The 18,114-nt window shown below is 50.6% G+C and overlaps 6 protein-coding genes across 6 annotated transcripts; 2 read left to right on the top strand and 4 right to left on the bottom strand.

Annotated features, from left to right (window-relative positions):
* Positions 1-127: 127 nt before the first annotated feature.
* On the top strand, positions 128-715 carry EPUS_06809 (uncharacterized protein; the record flags this gene model as incomplete). The annotated part of the gene is made up of 1 exon (XM_007804703.1): positions 128-715. One exon carries the CDS (start codon positions 128-130, stop codon positions 713-715), a length of 588 nt encoding a protein of 195 aa, XP_007802894.1.
* Positions 716-2,145: 1,430 nt separating this feature from the next.
* Positions 2,146-3,034, bottom strand: EPUS_06808 (uncharacterized protein; the record flags this gene model as incomplete). Its single annotated transcript, XM_007804702.1, has 2 exons — positions 2,146-2,667; positions 2,729-3,034. 2 exons carry the CDS (start codon positions 3,032-3,034, stop codon positions 2,146-2,148), a joined length of 828 nt encoding a protein of 275 aa, XP_007802893.1.
* Positions 3,035-3,629: 595 nt separating this feature from the next.
* On the top strand, positions 3,630-5,993 carry EPUS_06807 (uncharacterized protein; the record flags this gene model as incomplete). Its single annotated transcript, XM_007804701.1, has 1 exon — positions 3,630-5,993. The coding sequence occupies one exon, from the start codon at positions 3,630-3,632 to the stop codon at positions 5,991-5,993; it is 2,364 nt and encodes a 787-aa protein (XP_007802892.1).
* A 1,611-nt stretch (positions 5,994-7,604) lies between these two features.
* EPUS_06806 (uncharacterized protein) lies at positions 7,605-8,638 on the bottom strand (the record flags this gene model as incomplete). The annotated part of the gene is made up of 2 exons (XM_007804700.1): positions 7,605-8,484; positions 8,598-8,638. 2 exons carry the CDS (start codon positions 8,636-8,638, stop codon positions 7,605-7,607), a joined length of 921 nt encoding a protein of 306 aa, XP_007802891.1.
* A 2,608-nt stretch (positions 8,639-11,246) lies between these two features.
* EPUS_06805 (uncharacterized protein) lies at positions 11,247-12,183 on the bottom strand (the record flags this gene model as incomplete). Its single annotated transcript, XM_007804699.1, has 2 exons — positions 11,247-11,806; positions 11,838-12,183. 2 exons carry the CDS (start codon positions 12,181-12,183, stop codon positions 11,247-11,249), a joined length of 906 nt encoding a protein of 301 aa, XP_007802890.1.
* Positions 12,184-15,700: 3,517 nt separating this feature from the next.
* On the bottom strand, positions 15,701-17,624 carry EPUS_06804 (uncharacterized protein; the record flags this gene model as incomplete). The annotated part of the gene is made up of 7 exons (XM_007804698.1): positions 15,701-16,171; positions 16,236-16,963; positions 17,015-17,057; positions 17,107-17,146; positions 17,200-17,313; positions 17,377-17,447; positions 17,502-17,624. The coding sequence occupies 7 exons, from the start codon at positions 17,622-17,624 to the stop codon at positions 15,701-15,703; spliced, it is 1,590 nt and encodes a 529-aa protein (XP_007802889.1).
* Between the last annotated feature and the right edge of the window lie 490 nt (positions 17,625-18,114).

Here is an 18,114-nt window from a genome sequence, read left to right as displayed (position 1 = left end):
ACTGCTCTCACCCATCCAGCCGACTTAGCCATTGCCTTTCGACCGCGACCTAACGCTCTATCATCGTCCTTTTGAATTTCAAATAGCATATTCATCAACCGCAAGATTCAACTCGCCTCAATCAATAATGCATTTCACAGCCGCAGCCATCTCCACCCTTGCGACACTCGGCTTCATCTCAGCCAGTCCAACACCCATGGCCGCTCCAGCTGACCTGGCCGCTCGAGCCTGTACCACCATCCAACCAGCCTACATCTCCTACTTCGAGAAAGCCACACCAACGGAGTCTACCTCTGGTTTCGGCAATTACCGTCTTGCCCGCACCGGCGGCCCGAACTCCAACACGATTAAATCTGCCTTTCGCTTTGACAATATCCCTGCCGGGGCGACCGGTTGCATGTTGCAATTTCGGCTTGGCGCCGGTCAAGAACCTGCGGTTGGAGCCAACGATGCCTCTCTATTTACGGTGGAGGGCCAGGTGGACGAAACGACGAACTGGAACAACCAGCCCATCAAGGATGCCCAGGTCAGCAGTCTGCAATTCCCAACCACTAGAGCACCAGAGGCATACGAGACCATTGTCTATGCCAGCACCTGCCCAGAGAGTGGTAGTGTGAGCTTCTTATTGGAGGAGAGTGATTGGCAGCAGAATGCTGGTTCGATTGCTTTCCGTCAAGGTCCGGCCAGCGGCTTCTCAATGATATACAATTGCTAGATGGAGAGGTATGATCGACCGTATGGGGAACTGTTAATGTGTCTCTTAGCAATCAATATCTGGCTTCGAACAGTGGGAGATTAGACTAGAATACGGTTGTGTGTATGTTCCAGAGATTTCGTTAATAACTTTTCATCTACATCTTTCTTTGCCTAGAATTTTAATCGAGTACTTGGGAGTGTTGATATTGCTTCTCCAATGGAAATTGCAAAGCGCAATCGACTAGTCATCGAGGACTGTTGCAATTGATTGACTCGTAACCTACGATCCTAGTGAGTAGTCGCCTATGAAGCCATGGAGTGGAGCCGAAGAATGATTGACGAGTCTCACCAACCTCAAGTTTCCATGACTGGCGCTGGTCTGGTGTGAAGTAGGCAAAAGCGCCGAGTTCTTCTTTGCTGATCATTTACTTCAAGGGGGGGACCAGCACAAGCTTTCCAAGACATCTGTATCCGATGTCAGGTTAGATGACCACGATGGACTTAGCCCCCTGTGACATACTGCTGCCATACTCTTTACACCAAGATCCAAAGGTTTATATCTGTCACAATCCTGACAATATCAGGCACTGACGTTGAATGATGTGGCATTCGATAACCCAAAGATGGTTGAGACGAAGAGCAAATAACAACATCCTATTCCTTGACACCCTAAGCTTCTCTCCTGTGAGCAGTGTAAATACCCGGGGGAGAGTTCCATCCTGTGTTCTCTGCTCCGTCTTCTGATTTGTTTTTGCTTGCTTCTCAAGAGCGCTCTTTGGATGATAGGCAGCGTGTCAGTGTTATCTGATGGCTTTCACGCGCTTTGTCTTCCCAATTCGCTTTCTACTATGAGGTTTTTATTGCTGAAACGGCGGGTAGGAAGCCTCTGAAGGCCCTATTTCGGCTTTGGTGGCCTTTGAAAGTGTTTCAAACTGATCGGTTGGGGTGCTTCTGCCACGTCTTGCATGACGCCCGGATGCAATAACTATGGTGTAGGAGCTGACCTAGGCGGAGAGAGGTCTGATCTGTAATCACACCACTCTCATTCCTCCATGGTTCCATATATCTGTTCACTGGAGTCAGTATAGTGGTATGTGGGATCTGGTATATGATTGGAGAGACATTGAGAGATGTCCAGCTAGAGTAATGCGGAAGATCAGCAGATGGTACGGGTGAGGGAGGGCTGAGGCCAAGGAGCAGAAGCACTGTCTCATACATTCTGTCAGCATGCGTGAGTGCATTCACAGAAGGCAATGCGCTTAGTTGGGATCAGTTGAACGTCCAAGAGTGACCACTTTTCGGTTATTCCTCCTGCCAATCTATACCCTCGTCATCAGAAGTGTGCTATACCTTGGGAGCCATGAAAAGATACCCTAGCGCCTCATGACATGCTAAATCTGTGCGCAGATTAATACTGTACAGTCAAAGGAGCCCTTTCGCCCCGAGAAGTTAGCAGCATCCACCACCCGCTCCTCTCTGTCCACTTTTCATTGCATCATTCAGACCCAGTGTGACTGTCTTTTGGGGTGCTCCGGCTTCCCTACCTCCACCCGTCCCATATCCCTTGACTCCACTTCTTCGATCGTTCAGATCATATTTCCCCGCCTCGATATTCTGATACACCCTTTCCGCCACTTCGAGGAACGCTCTCTCCACGCCTTCTCCAGATTTCGCACTCGTCTCGACATACCGCATCACACCCTCTCGCTTGCACCATTCTTCGGCTTCTTCCCTGGTGACTGCTCGTCTGTTGTCGCCTGCCTTGTCTGCGAGATCGCTCTTGTTGCCCACCAGTATTACAACGATATCGTCCTCTGCGATTTGGCGTAGATCATTCAGCCACCCCGTTGCTGACTCGAAGGTCGAGCGCCGCGTGATGTCGAACACTAGCAATGCGCCAGATGCGCCTCGGAAGTATGATCTAGTGATGGACTTGTAGGTCTCCTGGCCAGCGGTGTCCCAGAGGCTGAGCTGAACATTCAAAGTGAGCTTGACCCGTATGAACAGAATCCATTCGATAAACTCTGCCTACCTTCATCTTTTTCTGTTCTTGATCGCCCTTTGCCTTCCGCTGTGGCCCCGGACTTGTGGGTCCAGACATACCGCCAATCGGCGCCGACGATGGATCGTTGATGTGGAGAGCAGCATTAGCAGGAGGACCAACTGGGACGATGCGCGACCCGAACTCGACGCCAATGGTCACATCGTGACTGTTGACAAAGCGACCTTCACAGAGTCGAATGGTAAGGCTAGACTTGCCGCAGCCACTGTCACCGATACAGACCAGCTTGCTGATGTAGTGCCATGGTGGAGGAGCTGGCTCGGAGGAGACTGGCATGAAGAGGTTGGGAAATAGGAGAAATAGGATAGTGGAGGATGCAGGTGGCTGTGGCGAGCTTGAGGTTCTGGAGGCAACGAGGTCACCTAAATAGCTTCAAGGTATTTCAAGATGCAGTAACATCATCAGCCGGCATTCTGGTAGCTGAAATACTGATCCCGGCATGTCCTGCAAGATGTAGACATCTAGTAGCGTAGTAGCGTAGTAGCGGGACATTGTGGAAGTCCACATCCATTGTCCGCAACCGCAACTTGGCTGAGTCATTCGAGAGGTTGAGTTTCACCGCCGCAACAGGCAACACGCCAAATGCATCATCATACATAGCATACTCTCATCCATATCAAAGTTTAATGCTCATCACTTCTACATACTCACACAAGTGTGCTGTTGATGTGCCCACGTTGCACACCTACCACCTACCGTGACCATATCGGTCACTTGCCAGCCCGTTCGCCTGAGTACCGACTTATCGTGTGACTGAACTGCAGTGTCCGCACTCTGCTCGACATCTACTTCAGGCGCCTGCGGGCGCTCGAGCGACAATGTTCTCGGAGTGTAAGCTCCTTCTTTTGTAGAAGAAGTATCACTGTGCCAAATGTCTAACTTCAGTCTAGATGCCTCCAAGTTCCTGGCACAATCACAGTCGCGCCTCAGCTTCGCCGGAACTGATCGGCCAGCACCAGATCGATCGCGAAGACAGAACAACCAGACAGGATGGCGAGCTTCAGCCGCTTCGAAACCGTACATTTCTAGGATCGGCAATCCGTACCAGCCATCCTCCTCACAAGTCTCTGGTTTTCCCTTCTCGTCTCGCCTGCATCCACAGCAGGCCCCGCTCTTCTACAGTGCAACCGATGAGTTCAGAGAGAACAATGACGAGGAGGAGCATGAGAAGGAGCTGGCAGACTACTATGCGTTGCAGAAGTCAAGACGGCAGCTGGGAGGGAAAGATCTGGAAGAATCGTCCGAGCTAGAAGATGAAGGGAGCAGGAGCCTAGGTACTGGTGATGATGGACGGGAAACAGATGATCGAGGCTTCGGAAGGGGAGGAGGGATCAGGAGCTCGTGGAGAGGTGACTACAAATCTGGGAGAGGTCGGGGCAAAGATGTCGACCGGATGGCGGAACAGCTAGAAGCAGACGGCAACGACGGACGAAGTGAAAGAAGCAGTCGAAGCCAGGCCAGAATGGTCGATGTTGGACTTGAAGACACCATGAGAAGCGACCTCGATGATGACGAACCCCTGCCAAACTACATGGATGATCCCCCTTCGATACAACAGTTCGGAAAGCCGCTCCGCGCGTCGCATCCACGATTTGGCGTCGACTCAACAGTCTTTCCTCACGAAACAGACCAGCAGACTCTGCTGGAACATCCCAGACCACCATCCTCGTCCGGTGATGATGTTCCTGCTCTCATGGCTCAGGTAGCTGCCGACCCACCTTGTCATGACGCTTTCTGGGGCCACCTCTACCTGCTGTGCCTCGCAGCCACATTCGCGACCTGGTTCCTGGTCTGGCTCCACACCAATGCTCCCAAAACTCCCCTCGGCGACACGGTATACACGACTCTGCATAGATCCTTCCACCTCTTAGCGATTTATACCCTTGTTTCGATTTTCGTTTCACTGCTGTGGTTAGCGGCATTGCGATCGTATGTGCGACCTGTTGTTTACACCATTCTGATCAGCGTCCCCGTCATCCTCTACTCCTTCTCGTTCTACTCGTTCGTCTCCAGCTTCAAAGGCACCCGGTCCGCATCCAGCATACAGGACACGGTGATGAGATGGACCGCCTTCATACCGGCAGCCCTGGCAACACTCTGGATCCTCTGTGTCATTCGAGGCCGTCACTCCCTTCACAAAGCCATCTCCATCCTAGAATTCGGCACCCGTATCCTCGCAGCCAACTCGGCTCTTCTTGCACAAGGATTCGCCGTCCTCGCCCTCATCGTCTCCTGGACCTGGCTCTGGCTCTCCATGTTCACGCGCGTCTTCCTCGGAGGGCACCTCTCCACACGTTCGTCGGTCGGCCGGTTCATAATCGACGCCTCAACCTGGTGGTTGGGAGCCTACTTCATCCTCATGTACCTCTGGACCATTGCCATGATCTTCGGCATCCAGCGATCCGTCACCTCAGCCACAGTCTCACAGTGGTACTTCCACCGCCTCGCCGTGCCCGCGCCCACAAGCCTAACAATCGTCCAGGCAGCCCTCACCCATGCCCTCACCACCCTCTTCGGCACCATCGCCCTCTCCACAGGCCTGAGCCTGCTCATCCGCCTCCCCCTCCTCATCCTGCCCCGGCGTATCGCATTCCTCCTAAGCGCAGCGACATATTCATTCATTCCCACCCCCGTCGTCGCGCTCATCAATCCACTAACCCTGACATACGCATCCATCCACTCTCAACCGCTAAGCACATCGGCGCGCGGTCTCTCACAGCTCCACTTCCTAGGCTCAACAGCAACCAACAACGCCGCAACGACCAGTCTCTATCCCAACACCTTCTCCTCCCCTCCTTACCATGCCGCCAGCAACAGGCGCGGTGGAGCAAGCGATGGCTGGACCTCCAACACTACCCCCTTGCTACCCTACAGACTAGCAAAACTTCTCCTCCACGCCACCCGCCTCATCATGTCCCTAGCCCTCGGCTTCGGGGGATGGGTCTCCACTGCCCATTCTCTCAGAATATCCGGGAGCGTGAAGGGTAGTTTGTACGCGTATATTGTCGGCCTGATTGCCGGCGCGATCGGGTGGGGAGTCTTGGGCAGTATGGAGGGTGTGCTTGCGGGGGTGGTGGATGCGGTCGTCGTCTGTTGGGGCAGTGAGGTAGGGAATCCGCTTGCTGGTGGGAGAGGGGAGGCGAGGTATTGTAGGGAGGCGGGATGGTTGTTCGGTGGTGAGGAGAACGGAGAGGCTGGGGTGGGTGGTGCAAGGGGAGAGGTTGCCCTACCGTGATTTTCGTCGCGCAAGTGACGGGGATGGATGGGATGGGATAGAAAATGGAAGTATTCAACCGCTCTTCTGAAAGGACATTGATGGTGGGTTTGAAGTATACTTGATTGATGAATCCTTCCCGACCGGGATGAGACGGGATGACACGCAATGGGTTAGGTAGCGTTGGTGTCTTGTCTGGTCGGTGGCATCGGGTTCGAGGCGCGTGCATGAGCATGGCGCTTGGGAGTCTATCATTGAGATAAGTGAGGAGAGTAAAGTGTAGTGGTCAGTCCGGGGACATGTATACAATATAACGCCCTCTGAACCACGTCACAACAAGCCTGCCAGCCAGCCAGCCAGCCAGCCAGCCAGCCAGCTAATCTCTCACATACACAACACGTCGATATACCCTATGCTTGCTTTCATCCTGTCATCCTGTCAGTACGCTGAAATAACGCCCATCAATCCTCTAGCTCTTATCTCTAAACATCCCCATCCAGCCATCCATCCATGCTATCAACTCTGTTCTCGTAACTGTCACCGATCCCGCTCTCCTCTCCTCTCATCCTACCCTTCCCTTCCCTTTTCTTCACCCCCACCACCACCACGAGCTGCCATAGCAGGAGCAGCAGGAGCAGCAGCAGCAGCAGCAGCAGCGATAGATGTTGACATCTGTACATCAAGAACTCCTTCGCAACCATACAGGCAAGCAAGCAAGCAGGAGAGCAAGCGAAACCCAGAAACCAAAACCCAAGAACCAAGTAACCAAAGTTCACGGCTAGCTGGCTGAGTTGAATGTTGTTGACTGGGCTCTGGACCTGATTAAGCATGTATGGTGGCGTCTGCGGTTGGTGTTGCAAAGTTTGTTTGTTTTTTTTTTCAAAAAAAAGGGAGCGGGACGGTGGGTGATGGACGGATAGAAGGGGGGCGAGTATGGATGCATACGGGGCGGTATCTGTGCTTTTTTTCTGAGAGAGGGAAGGAAGGAGTGGGAGGCTGATATCGTTTGATGATGGGCCGTCTTGGTCTTGTTGTCTAACTGGATGGGTGGGAAGGAGTTGATGGGGGTGGATGGCGAAGCTGATTTGGTCGTGGGCAAGAGAAGGGAGGGATTGGGAAGGGGGAAGAGTAAGAGAGGGATGGAGAGATGGAGCTCTTCGCTCTTCCGCGCTGTAGAACGATATGAAGGAGAATCGACCAAGGAGATTTCTTGACTCGGTGATAGTCAATGATCAGGTACTAGATTCGTCTCGATCAGAGAGGCTTAGCTGAATAGGGGATTCAAGCAAGAACTCAATAGTGTGGATGTAGACAGGGAGTGAGCTCAACCTGCGTATCACGGAAATTTTTTTGTATGGTGTCTTGCATATGTTCTCATCCTTAGCCAGCACCAACATACAACCATGAAACTGGCTACCCTGTATGCGCCCTGCTCGCCAATTGATAAAGGGAATACGGTGGTGATAATAGCTGCTCCTGATCTGTAATCAAGCTCAAAGGCTCTGGACGTGTTTTGGAGTTAACAGTTGATTAGGCGTAAATGGCTCAAAAACCGTACGAATTGGCAACCGCAAGCTTGAGCATGCTTCTCTGAAAATGTGCCTGCTTGTCGATGACATAGATTTGGCGGGATCACGGTATAGCTGATTTGCCAGGGTGGGGAGGATCCGACACCTTTTGCATCATCTTGCCTTCGCCCTTTTTGCCCGGAACTGGTTGATAATCCTCCTCCTCCTCTTCTCCCTCCCCCTGTTCCTCCTTCTTTTCTTCCTTCTTCTCTTCCTTTGGCTGCTCCTCTTTCTTCGACTTCTTCGGATGTTCCTTATGCTCCTTAGCCCTCCTTTTCCGATCCCTCTCCTCCATTTTCTTGATCGCCTCGTCCCTCTCCCTCAATCTATCCTCCTCCTGCTTCACCATTTCCTTCCAGAGAGTATCTCCATCAGATTTCTGTTCTCTCTCCACCTGTCTTGTATGCTTCTTGTGGTCCTTTTCATCGATGTACTCCACTGTTTCGTAGCGTCCCTTATCGTCTTTCGCATCTTGCAACTCAAAACCAGCGGAAGCGATCAAAACGGCCAGTGTCAGACCCTGGGCGTAGACTCTTGCTTGGACTAATTTTTGCGGGCCTGTCAAAGTTGGATGTCTCCCAACAATCGCGAATGCAGCGACCATGCTAGCTACCCAGCTCGCACCAACAATCTTGTATCTCTCTTCTTTCCCCCAAGCCATCGCTCTCTGCGTCCATGTCATGCCAGATATCTCAGCTTGTCTTCTCTCCTCTTTACGTGAGGCGTATGCTTGATCGGCAGGATTGCGAGATGCTTCATAGCTTCGCGATGCATGATCAGCAGCGATAATCCCGGAAAAGGTACCAGCAGATGTTATCAGGAAAGCCTTTAGTGGCAGGGTCAGTTGGTTAAAAGCGGGATAACGACGTGTTGCTGCAACCACTCCAGCGGTTCCAACAGCAAGACCACCAATGACGCCTATTGTGCCGCCTTGGAGAGTAGCCCTGATGAAGTATTAGGACGCCTTGTCAAGCGCAGCAATATTGACAACGACGTAGCAAAGACAATCATGGCGTAGACCGATGATCATATCGAGACTTTCTCGCATGGTACGTACCGATAGTGAGCAGCTTCTTCTTCTTTTGTGAGAAGCTTCATTGTGCAACCGTGGTAGCTCTCTCCAATAGGGGTGGTAAGATGTTGAAGTTGGAGAAGATCTTCTCACTCAGCTAGAGCATTGAGAGAGCTAATTAGTGAGCAGATAAGAGCAGCTGTGTGACCTGTAACGGCATAGCCGGAGGAGGAGGTTGGACGGAGTGATAAGCTCCCCACTTCTCTCTTCTCTCCGCACTCCACCCCCAAGAGCAAAAGCACAAGGGGTATCAGAATCTATTGCGTTTTATCCGATATTTAGCCAAGCAAGCAGAAACCTCCCCGTGCCGAAACGGTTGAATTTCGGTTAAAATGCAATGAATTCTGACACCCCTATGAGAGCAAGAGCTGAATGACATCAGTCTTGGTCAAATATATGATGAACATGTTGACCCAGAAATACTCAAAACATAACCACCTTTAGCATGCGAATCGGAATTTCATCTAGTCCTAGTGCTTGATTGCTTGATCGCTTGTAGCTCACTAGATCACTTTGTGGATTTGCTCAACTGAGATCGTTGACGTTAGGCGTGCTAAGTCTGAGCACCTTTATTAAAGCCAATACCCACACCGAGAGGTAACCATTTGGCTTCTGAGCAACTGGCTTTTCAGGCACCTCTCTTTCCTGGTCTGGCTCAGATAAAGAAATTTTATATCCAAGAGAGCTTGAAGGGCAGGAGTTGCAGGATCCACGTTGTAAGTCTGAATGAACTACCTTGTTTGGAAATGAGTTAGAAGGCTCTCCGTCTCTTTGATCTGTCATTTCCTTATGTCTCTCGTGATCTCGTGATCTATACAGCTCACCACGTTATTCCTTTAAGCATATAAATGCCCTGAATGTTGGAATTGGGTCAGCCAATCCCTGGCCGCGTATGTCACGTGACTGCGTGACTGCGCACATGCCACTCCGCCCAGTATTTAGCCTCTCCTCCTTCTGAGATAGATTCTGAAGGTAGATAGAAGTCAGTTCATCCACTTCATCACTGAAATGGGCACATCAACACGATAATGGCTAGCAAATACACAATGTCTGAACGCACCCTCACCCTTCACCAAATTTTCCACACCCCTGCTCCATATCCTCCATAGGCCAACTGTTCCCATTGCGGTTCATTATATGGCGCTCTCAGTCAGCGGTCAAAGTGACAAATGGGCATCCTCGTTGACCACCATAGCACGCTGCGCTAACGGTGGCGCTACAACCACCTGCCAAAGGGATGCCTGATGACTGCAAGCGAAACCCGTATATACTATCGCTGTTGAGACAGCTACAAGGGCGAAGTGGACACTTTGCCATATGCGGAAATCGATAATAAAGGCACAGGTTAGGAGCAAGACGCCGTACTTGTATAGCAGTTGAAGATGGTAGGTGCTGCGCTGATCGCCTGTGGACAAGGTGACGCGGACCATCTTCCGGTGGTATATAAAGCGATTCCATTCGGCGGGAGTGGTCAAGGATGTGATAACTTTGTTGTAGAAGAGGTTGAGCAGGAGAACGAGGTACTGGAGAAGATTGGCAAGTAGAATGGTAAAGGTAATGTTGGACATCCCTTTTCCAGGAGCCCCAATAGAAAAATTGTTTGCTTTGGATACAGTGATGAAGCCGAGACTCCATTTCTTTTTGGGAAATGGTGTTATATGAGAAGGGAGACTTAAAGATGAAAAGATTCACAATACCTAGGGCGATGGCCTAGCTTGAGGCTGGTAAGTGGGTGGACTAAAAATTCGGGGTATGGGATGGTTGGAACATACAGAATGTTGCATAAAATCCATCACTTTTTTGGTCAGACATTGAACCCAGATAAGCTATTTATCGGTCCTCTGAGGGCCGCGGTCTTTTGGTTCAACAGCACAGCCTACCCCGTCTGAACCCTTTCTCATCTCAACCAGAACAAACGATCCAAGGTCACCTTTTGTGTTCACCCTTACCCTCTACTACCGCAACTCGTTAAAGTACTGCAGGCAAGCGATCAAGCCCCCTATCTTGGAACGTAACACCTCAAATATGTGCAGGAGACAGGAAAACCCACCAAAGAGCGGCTCAGCACATATTGGACTAGACTTTCGTGAAGGCACAGCAGCAGCCTTTTATGTCGACTAAGACATCGACGCTTTTCACAAGATATCCCTCCAGAATTCGCATCTTTTGCCCTCACCGCCTTCCAAGTCCCATGTATTCTAGAGGTTGAGCAAGTTCCTCGGCCACTTTCCCTTGTACAGCACAACCTGAAGCACGCTTCGAACAGTGCTTACTGGAGTCTGCCTAAGACATGTCTGGTTCTGGTTGACCATTGCCTGATCACCGTTCCTTTGCCACTTCCGCCACTTCACAAGGGTTGTTCTGAAAATCCACTTTGACTGTCAGGGCATTTGATGCATACAAGCGGTACTCAAAGTGTACCAGTATTACTTCAAGTGTATATCAAGTCAGTATCTCAGTATCTCGATGAGAGCTTTATAGATGTTTTACATAAAAACTTATGTTAGCTGGAATAGGACTAACCAGTTCCATTGACTAATAAGGAGTGTTGTGCTGTTATGATGGTCAAGAAAAGGTTTGCTATGCGGAATTTGTGCTGGAAGAGTGTCTCAGCAAGACCGCTAAAGAGATACCTCAGTAATGATAATCATCCTTCTTGCCGTCATCCTTGCCGTCATCATTCTTGCCGTCGCCCTTGCCGTCATCATTCTTGCCGTCGCCCTTGCCGTCATCCTTGTCGTCATCCTTGCCATCATCCTTGCCGTCATCATTCTTGCCGTCATCCTTGCCGTTGTCGCCCTTGCCGTTGTCGCCCTTGCCGTTGTCGCCCTTGCCGTTGTCGCCCTTGCCGTTGTCGCCCTTGCCGTTGTCGCCCTTGCCGTTGTCGCCCTTGCCGTTGTCGCCCTTGCCGTTGTCGCCCTTGCCGTTGTCGCCCTTGCCGTTGTCGCCCTTGCCGTTGTCGCCCTTGCCGTTGTCGCCCTTGCCGTTGTCGCCCTTGCCGTTGTCGCCCTTGCCGTTGTCGCCCTTGCCGTTGTCGCCCTTGCCGTTGTCGCCCTTGCCGTTGTCGCCCTTGCCGTTGTCGCCCTTGCCGTCATCTTTCTTGGCATCATCCTTCTTGCCGTCACCCTTGCCATCATCTTTCTTGTCGTCGCTCTTGCCGTCGTCCTTCTTACTGCCGTCCCTCTTGCCGTAGTCTTTTGTCGCCCTTGCCGTCATCCTTCTTACCGTCATCCTTGCCGTCGTCCTTGCCGTCGTCCTTACCGTCGTCCTTGCCGTCGTCCTTGCCGTCGTCGCCCTTGCCGTCATCTTTCTTAGCATCATCCTTCTTATCGTTCTTTTTGTCGTCGTCATTCTTGTTGTAGCAGTACCACTTGCCCTTATCTTCCTTCCACTCATTCCCATATTTCTCGCACTCCTTCTTCTTGTCGTCGTAGCATCCATAGACGCCATCATAATTCTGCTTCCATTCGTGTCCGTATTTCTCGCAGTCACTCTTACCGTCAGGGGTAGGGCGGGCGACAACAACTGCTGTGCCCAGCGCTAGAAGGGTGACAAGTGCCTTGAGCTGCATCTTAGCGGTTGATGAAGTTGTGCTTATTTGCTATTGAAGGTGAAGTAGGCAAAGAAAAGGTGTTAGAATGGTGAATCGATCAGACCGCGTGGCAATGTAAGAGGAGGGAAGGGTGGGCGATGATTCCCACTTGAGTCAGAGAAGGGTTGATGGTGAAGATTGATCCGTGAGATGGGAATGAAGATGTGACCGAGCGCGAGAGCACGTATTTATACATCCTCTTCTCTCAAAGCAACTTGTGTCGGAGGTTAGTCAAAGTTCCAGCTCCGGACAAGTGGGTAGTATCTGAACCAGGAGCTGTTGGTATGCTGGGAAAGAATATTTTCTAAACTCTCAAGAGCTACATTCGGACTCCAGAAATTCTGAAACTTATCCTATTGAGATATTGCACCGGCAGAGAGCTCGCAGATCAGCACCAGCTTCACCCGATTAGGATGATCAGAACCGGCAACCACCCAGGAAATGGCAGTTCTCTTGCTGCATGCTGCACCAGGTATTGCATTCCGCGTAGCTCCCTTGTAGCTAGGCCTAGATCGACCCAAAATCTGTGAAACATGACTTGTCCTGGCTCACGAGAATTATCAGCATTGAGGGGGCCGAAGCGGGGATGGATTGAGAACTCAAACCGGGGAGTTCGAGAGTCGCAACCGATGAACCTCCAAGCTTCTTTGTGGCTTATTACAGGGTGTAGTTGCAACGATCGACTTCGATATCCCACAAGAGTTCGTGAACTGTGCCTCTCAGAGGTCATGCCAGCACTTCTTCTTCCACTAGCATAGATCAACCATAACGGATCCGGCTGAGCCGTCTTGGGTAGACCGTTGAGATCATGGAGGTAGTCCCGAACCCTCGAGGCTCTCACGAAAACAAAGCATTAATCCACCAGCTATGTGGCTCGAGAATCTGCAGAGTTAGAAAATGCTTGGCATTTACGTATAAATACAGGGTTGCAGATCGCAGATTCGTTCTTGGCGCAGCATAACACTTCACTTCGTTCCAACTGTGTTGGAAGGATCTGAGGAACATAGATCCTGGCAGCCGGCGCCAGCTTGGCTGTACAACTTGAAGACTTTTTTTAGAGCCGACCTCCAATGCTCAGCCTAGTAAAGGTCGTCATCCCACCAGCTTAAGGTTAACCGAGACGACGGCGCATTACTCGACATGATGGTGTTGACAAGCCTGCTTATTCTCAAAAGCAGAGAAGCTCAGCAGGAAATCGTAGTAGCTAAGGCTGGCCAGATGATGGAGTAAGCACGACGTGCGGCTGTCTTAGGGTCTTCCAAGCCTACCTGCCGCCTGGCGATGAACCCGGACACGAACCCAATCCTTCCACAGTTTCATGGGTCCGGTGGACCGACAATATGCGGCTTTCTGGTGATCACTTACTCATAGAAGCGCGGATATTGGTGCAGGGGCAATCGAGTGAAAGGATCGTCCTCCCGAGATGCCAGAACTCAAAACATGCCGAACTGCAGGACACACCAGCCTTAGCATATGGGGATAAGGGTGCTAGCCTGACCAGCTTGGTGTCCACGTAGCGAGTTGGCCAGACCCGATCCGGGAACGAAGTCGAAAAAGGATTTGATCTGCAAGGGAAGCATCAGAAACGGCAGTTTGCGGGGATTTCTCTGTCGGAAGCTCGGAAAGTAGAAAGCAGATCAGGAAGGCTTGCCCGGATTCGCAGTTATGACAAGGAATACTCTTTAGTCAGCAACTCTATCGTAGACATCGAACGGGGGTGATTCAGTGAACATCCGTCCCCTGCTGCATTAGGAATATGCTGGTCGTGCAGAGTGATCACACCCTGCTTCAAGCAGGCGTACTCCATTGATCAGAAGCGAGAGTCATACAGACAAGGCCTACACGGCTCTCTGTGAGCCTCCTGCGAATGGGTTCCAACACAAGGTGTCGTGGGAAAAAGCTCAAAGGATCATGCAGGGCAAATTACCCACTACTTTAGCCCTATGTGGCTCTAACTTACCCCCAACTTAGTTGGTCAACCTAGACACTCTCGGGTCTGCTAAATCAGCTGGCTCGGATTGTCCACGTTGTTCCGCCAAAGCGGTCCTCTGGTTCAGGGGCTCGCACTCCGCTAACCAGATTGGGCCGCTGCGGCTGTTCTTCCTATGCAGCTGCCTAGTTAATTTCCAGCATATTGAACATTGTTCATCCGTTCTGGGAAACACTGTAGTTTCTTGCACAGCGATAGTGCAGCCGTCAAGACAAGGCAAGGCGAGGCAAGACGATTATACGCCTTGCTTTCTCCGATCAGAGAAGACTTCATTCTTTGAATACCTCAACTTACCTCGAGTTGAATTGATTCGTGATTCATCAGGCTCGGCTTCCCCAGTATCACCAAGACCCTAAGTATTCCTTTTCGGGGAAAGCACACTGCGGCCGGGATCTTTTATTGATGAACATAGTTAAGGAAAATGTCGCGTAATTGAGTTTATTAGCCACTTTTGATGTGGCTGAATTGCCAGATCCATATGGTTGACCATAGTCGAGAACAATTTGCAAATGTACCGGTGAGTTAGCTACACATCAAAGTGTTTCAAACAGGATGTGTGCTGTTTTCGTCTTAACCCTGTTCCTCCATCTCAAGAAATGCATACGTGCCGGTTAGGCGGGTACCGCTCCATGGGCCAATCTACCCCAGTTCACACCTTAATGCGGAGTAAGTCTCGTTTCAAGCTGGCCTGTTCGCGGAGGTTACACCACATTTGACGCTGTGTCATCCCAGAGGTCAGGACCATGGATTTCGACCGAGTGGTTGAGTACACTGTTGTAGAACGATTGAAGCTGGATGGATTCAACAGCAACACACAAGGATGGTGTTAATCTTCTAAGAGGGCCTATTGGCCAGGTTTCATACGCGTAAGCCCTGCGGTCCACCTGCTTTTGATTAGTTAAGTTCCACTGCAATTTGGCTTCTACTTTCGCTGTGCAGCACAGCCAATTATACATAGATCTATGCTCTCTAACCCCTTAGCTATTGAACAACTTGCTTCTTCTCAATCTTTCAAGATGTCAGATTGGCTGCTTCCATAAGAAAATCTTCATCCGCTCTCTGTTTGCTCTTTTCTAGCTTTCCCAGATGTTTCTGATCATCACTAAGACACTATAAGTCTTGCAGGGTGAATTGAAATCGAACCGAATAACATCTATCCTCATTTGCGTCAGCTTAAGCCCCCAAAACAGGGCATCCGTCCAATGAGAATGGTTATGAGCCACAGTATTCAGCATTTTACATTTCACTTTGACTCCCTTCGGTTGGAAGAAATAATGTAGCAATCAAGAGGCGCAACAGGATGCAGGACGAGCATATAATGGCAGATGTCGGCAACCCTATGATCGTCCGTCATAGACGACAGAGGCATCTAGCACGGGAGAAAAGTGGAGAAGGAGCCTCCCTTTGGGGAAGCCACTCCACTTCTGACCAGCCCCTCAATAACAATGGCATGAAAAGGTTATCAGGTGACTGTATTAAGCATGCAGATCTTTTGCCGCAAAAATATCATGGCCCCATTCTCTCAGCTTTTATCACCATTCTTCCGATGTTCTTGTTGACATATTTCACCGGTCCAACATATACATGCTTGCCTTTGGGAAAGTAGTAGAGAAGCGAGATGCTAAGAACACCTAGATAAATGACCACACTCCAGTTCATGCCGCTCGGGATCGGGTGGGGCGTCGGAGGGAAGAAGATCATGATGTAAGCCAGTAGCACAAACAGAATCGCGGTGACATTGATGACGAGACCGAATCTTCCCAGGCTAAAATATGATGTCAACAGTGGCTCCTTGCGGATTCGCTTCAGGGCGATGCAAGAGATCGAAACCAGATAGGATGATAGCAGCGCGCACAAGCCGAGGGAGGTGATCTGGTTGAACGCGATTGTGGAGCCAATGTTGATCACAGAAAGGGCTGAAGCGATGGCGGTCGTTGTGATCACGGCGTTCAAAGGAATGCCCCAACCTGCTGGGACCTGTAGCACAAATCAGAGGGGATGTCTAATGGACGTGAGATCATCCTGGCGGGGGAACGCTTACGCTGGAAAAAAACCCGCTAAATGGAACACCTTGATCACGTGCAAAGGCAAACAGCTGACGGGATGCGGTCGCCATATTTGTCATTCCGCCAACTGTTGCCAAGACTATCAGGATTGAGGTCATGGCGGTAGCACCTCCTGTTGAGAGTGTAGCGTTGTAGAAGACTTGAATGAATGGATAGCCAGTTGGAGTCGAAAGGATGCTGCCAACATCGCCCAAGCAAAAGCAGAAGGTAATGAGCATGACAAAACCTAAAGCACCATTGAATGCAACGGTCGAGATCATCGCCCTAGGGAGTGTTTTCGAAGCATTTTTGAGCTCTTCAGACATGTGTGTTGCCGCGTCCGAGCCAAGAAGAGAGACAACAGGAGCAAGTATTCCGACGAGACAGGCAAGCCCAGTACTGCCCCAGCCACCTCCATCATTAAATTGAGTGAAGACTGCACTTCCCTCAGAGCGCGGAGCGAGGACCCAAAGTGGGATGATGATAGCGAAGAAGCCCGAGATGTGGAGAATTAGTATAAGACTTTCGACTAAAGGTAGTCGCTTAGCAAGAAATGTATTAAAAACCCCGCAAAACCCGATGACGGCCATAGTAAGCAAGGTACCGTGCCAGCGTTGGTAGACATAATCAGGACGATTGAGAACGAGCAGGCCCTGAATCTCAGTCCCGGCCAAGAAACAGGCGGACCCAGTACCAGCTTGCCATCCAAGAACACAGAGCCAACCTAGTAGGCCGTCAGACTTAGACCGTGTCAAGTTTGTGAGCCGGACTATACCGATCAAGTAGCTGAGAAATTTCTGAGCCCTGGCAGGTGCAAACTGAGCTACATTAGTTACTCGTTGGAGTGCGAGATGATCGAGAGCAGACCTCTGACACCCAATGATATTGACCTCCTGCAGTGGGAGCCCTGTGCAAAAGATCTCAACATGGGGTCGGAGATTTGCGCGTTATGCCGCGTACATGGAAGCCATTTCGGCCATCGAAATGGTGATGGCCGCGAAACCGACCCAAGAACCAATATAGACATATATCATACCCGCAGTTCCTCCGTTCAGGAGACCGAAGGTGCCTACACTATTTGTCGAACGTCAGATTAGCATGCGACAAGATGCTAGTCTAAGGTGCCCTCTTGCTCACCCCAACTGGGCCTCCCAAGTACTCATGAGAATAATAGAGAATCCGAATATAGAGAAGAAACTAAAATTGCGCTGAATTTCATCTGTCAGTGCGCCCAATATTTAGCTCTTCATGGTGAGCCTGACCCGCAAGGTTTGCTGTTTTCCCATACGCTCCATGTCCAACGTGTCACTGGGCGTCCCATATTTCTCGATCGAGCGAGCATGTCTACCACCCTCTACTTCGCTTTTCAGTACTGATGGATCCATCTTGTCTGAGGTTCTCTCTTGGAACTTTCTCTGTCCTAGAGAAGGAGGGTGACCAGCAAAGGATGAGAATATATCAGTATGGAGGGAACACGAGGAGCACAAAGGAAAGACCAATAGCGATCTAGCGATATGCATGACCCCACCAGGACCCTCGCGTTCAGCCATTGGCCGCTGAACTTTACTTATCTTGCTTTCTACTCTATCTGAGAACGGAATGCGTTCGGGGCGGTCCATTCGCGGCGGTCCATTCGGCAAAGGTCCATTCGGCGTTTGGGTCTTGGCGGGTTTTACGTCATACAAATTACTAGTAGATTTGCCCATCATGACCATTTAAATAATATGAAGATTTGACAAAGAGACCACGCCATTTATTGATGCTCTGAGGACTTCTCTTTTGGGAAATAGATATAGAAACGTGGTGTTGCAGAATAGCTCTATTGCTTGGCCCCTCTGCCTGCTTCGTTTCTGCCCTTCCTTGTGCCCCGTTTTG

Source organism: Endocarpon pusillum (genome assembly GCF_000464535.1).
Source record: "Endocarpon pusillum Z07020 unplaced genomic scaffold scaffold3494, whole genome shotgun sequence".
NCBI lineage: Eukaryota > Fungi > Ascomycota > Eurotiomycetes > Verrucariales > Verrucariaceae > Endocarpon > Endocarpon pusillum.
Note: the sequence above shows the minus strand (reverse complement) of the source record. Positions and strands in the feature narration are given on the sequence as shown.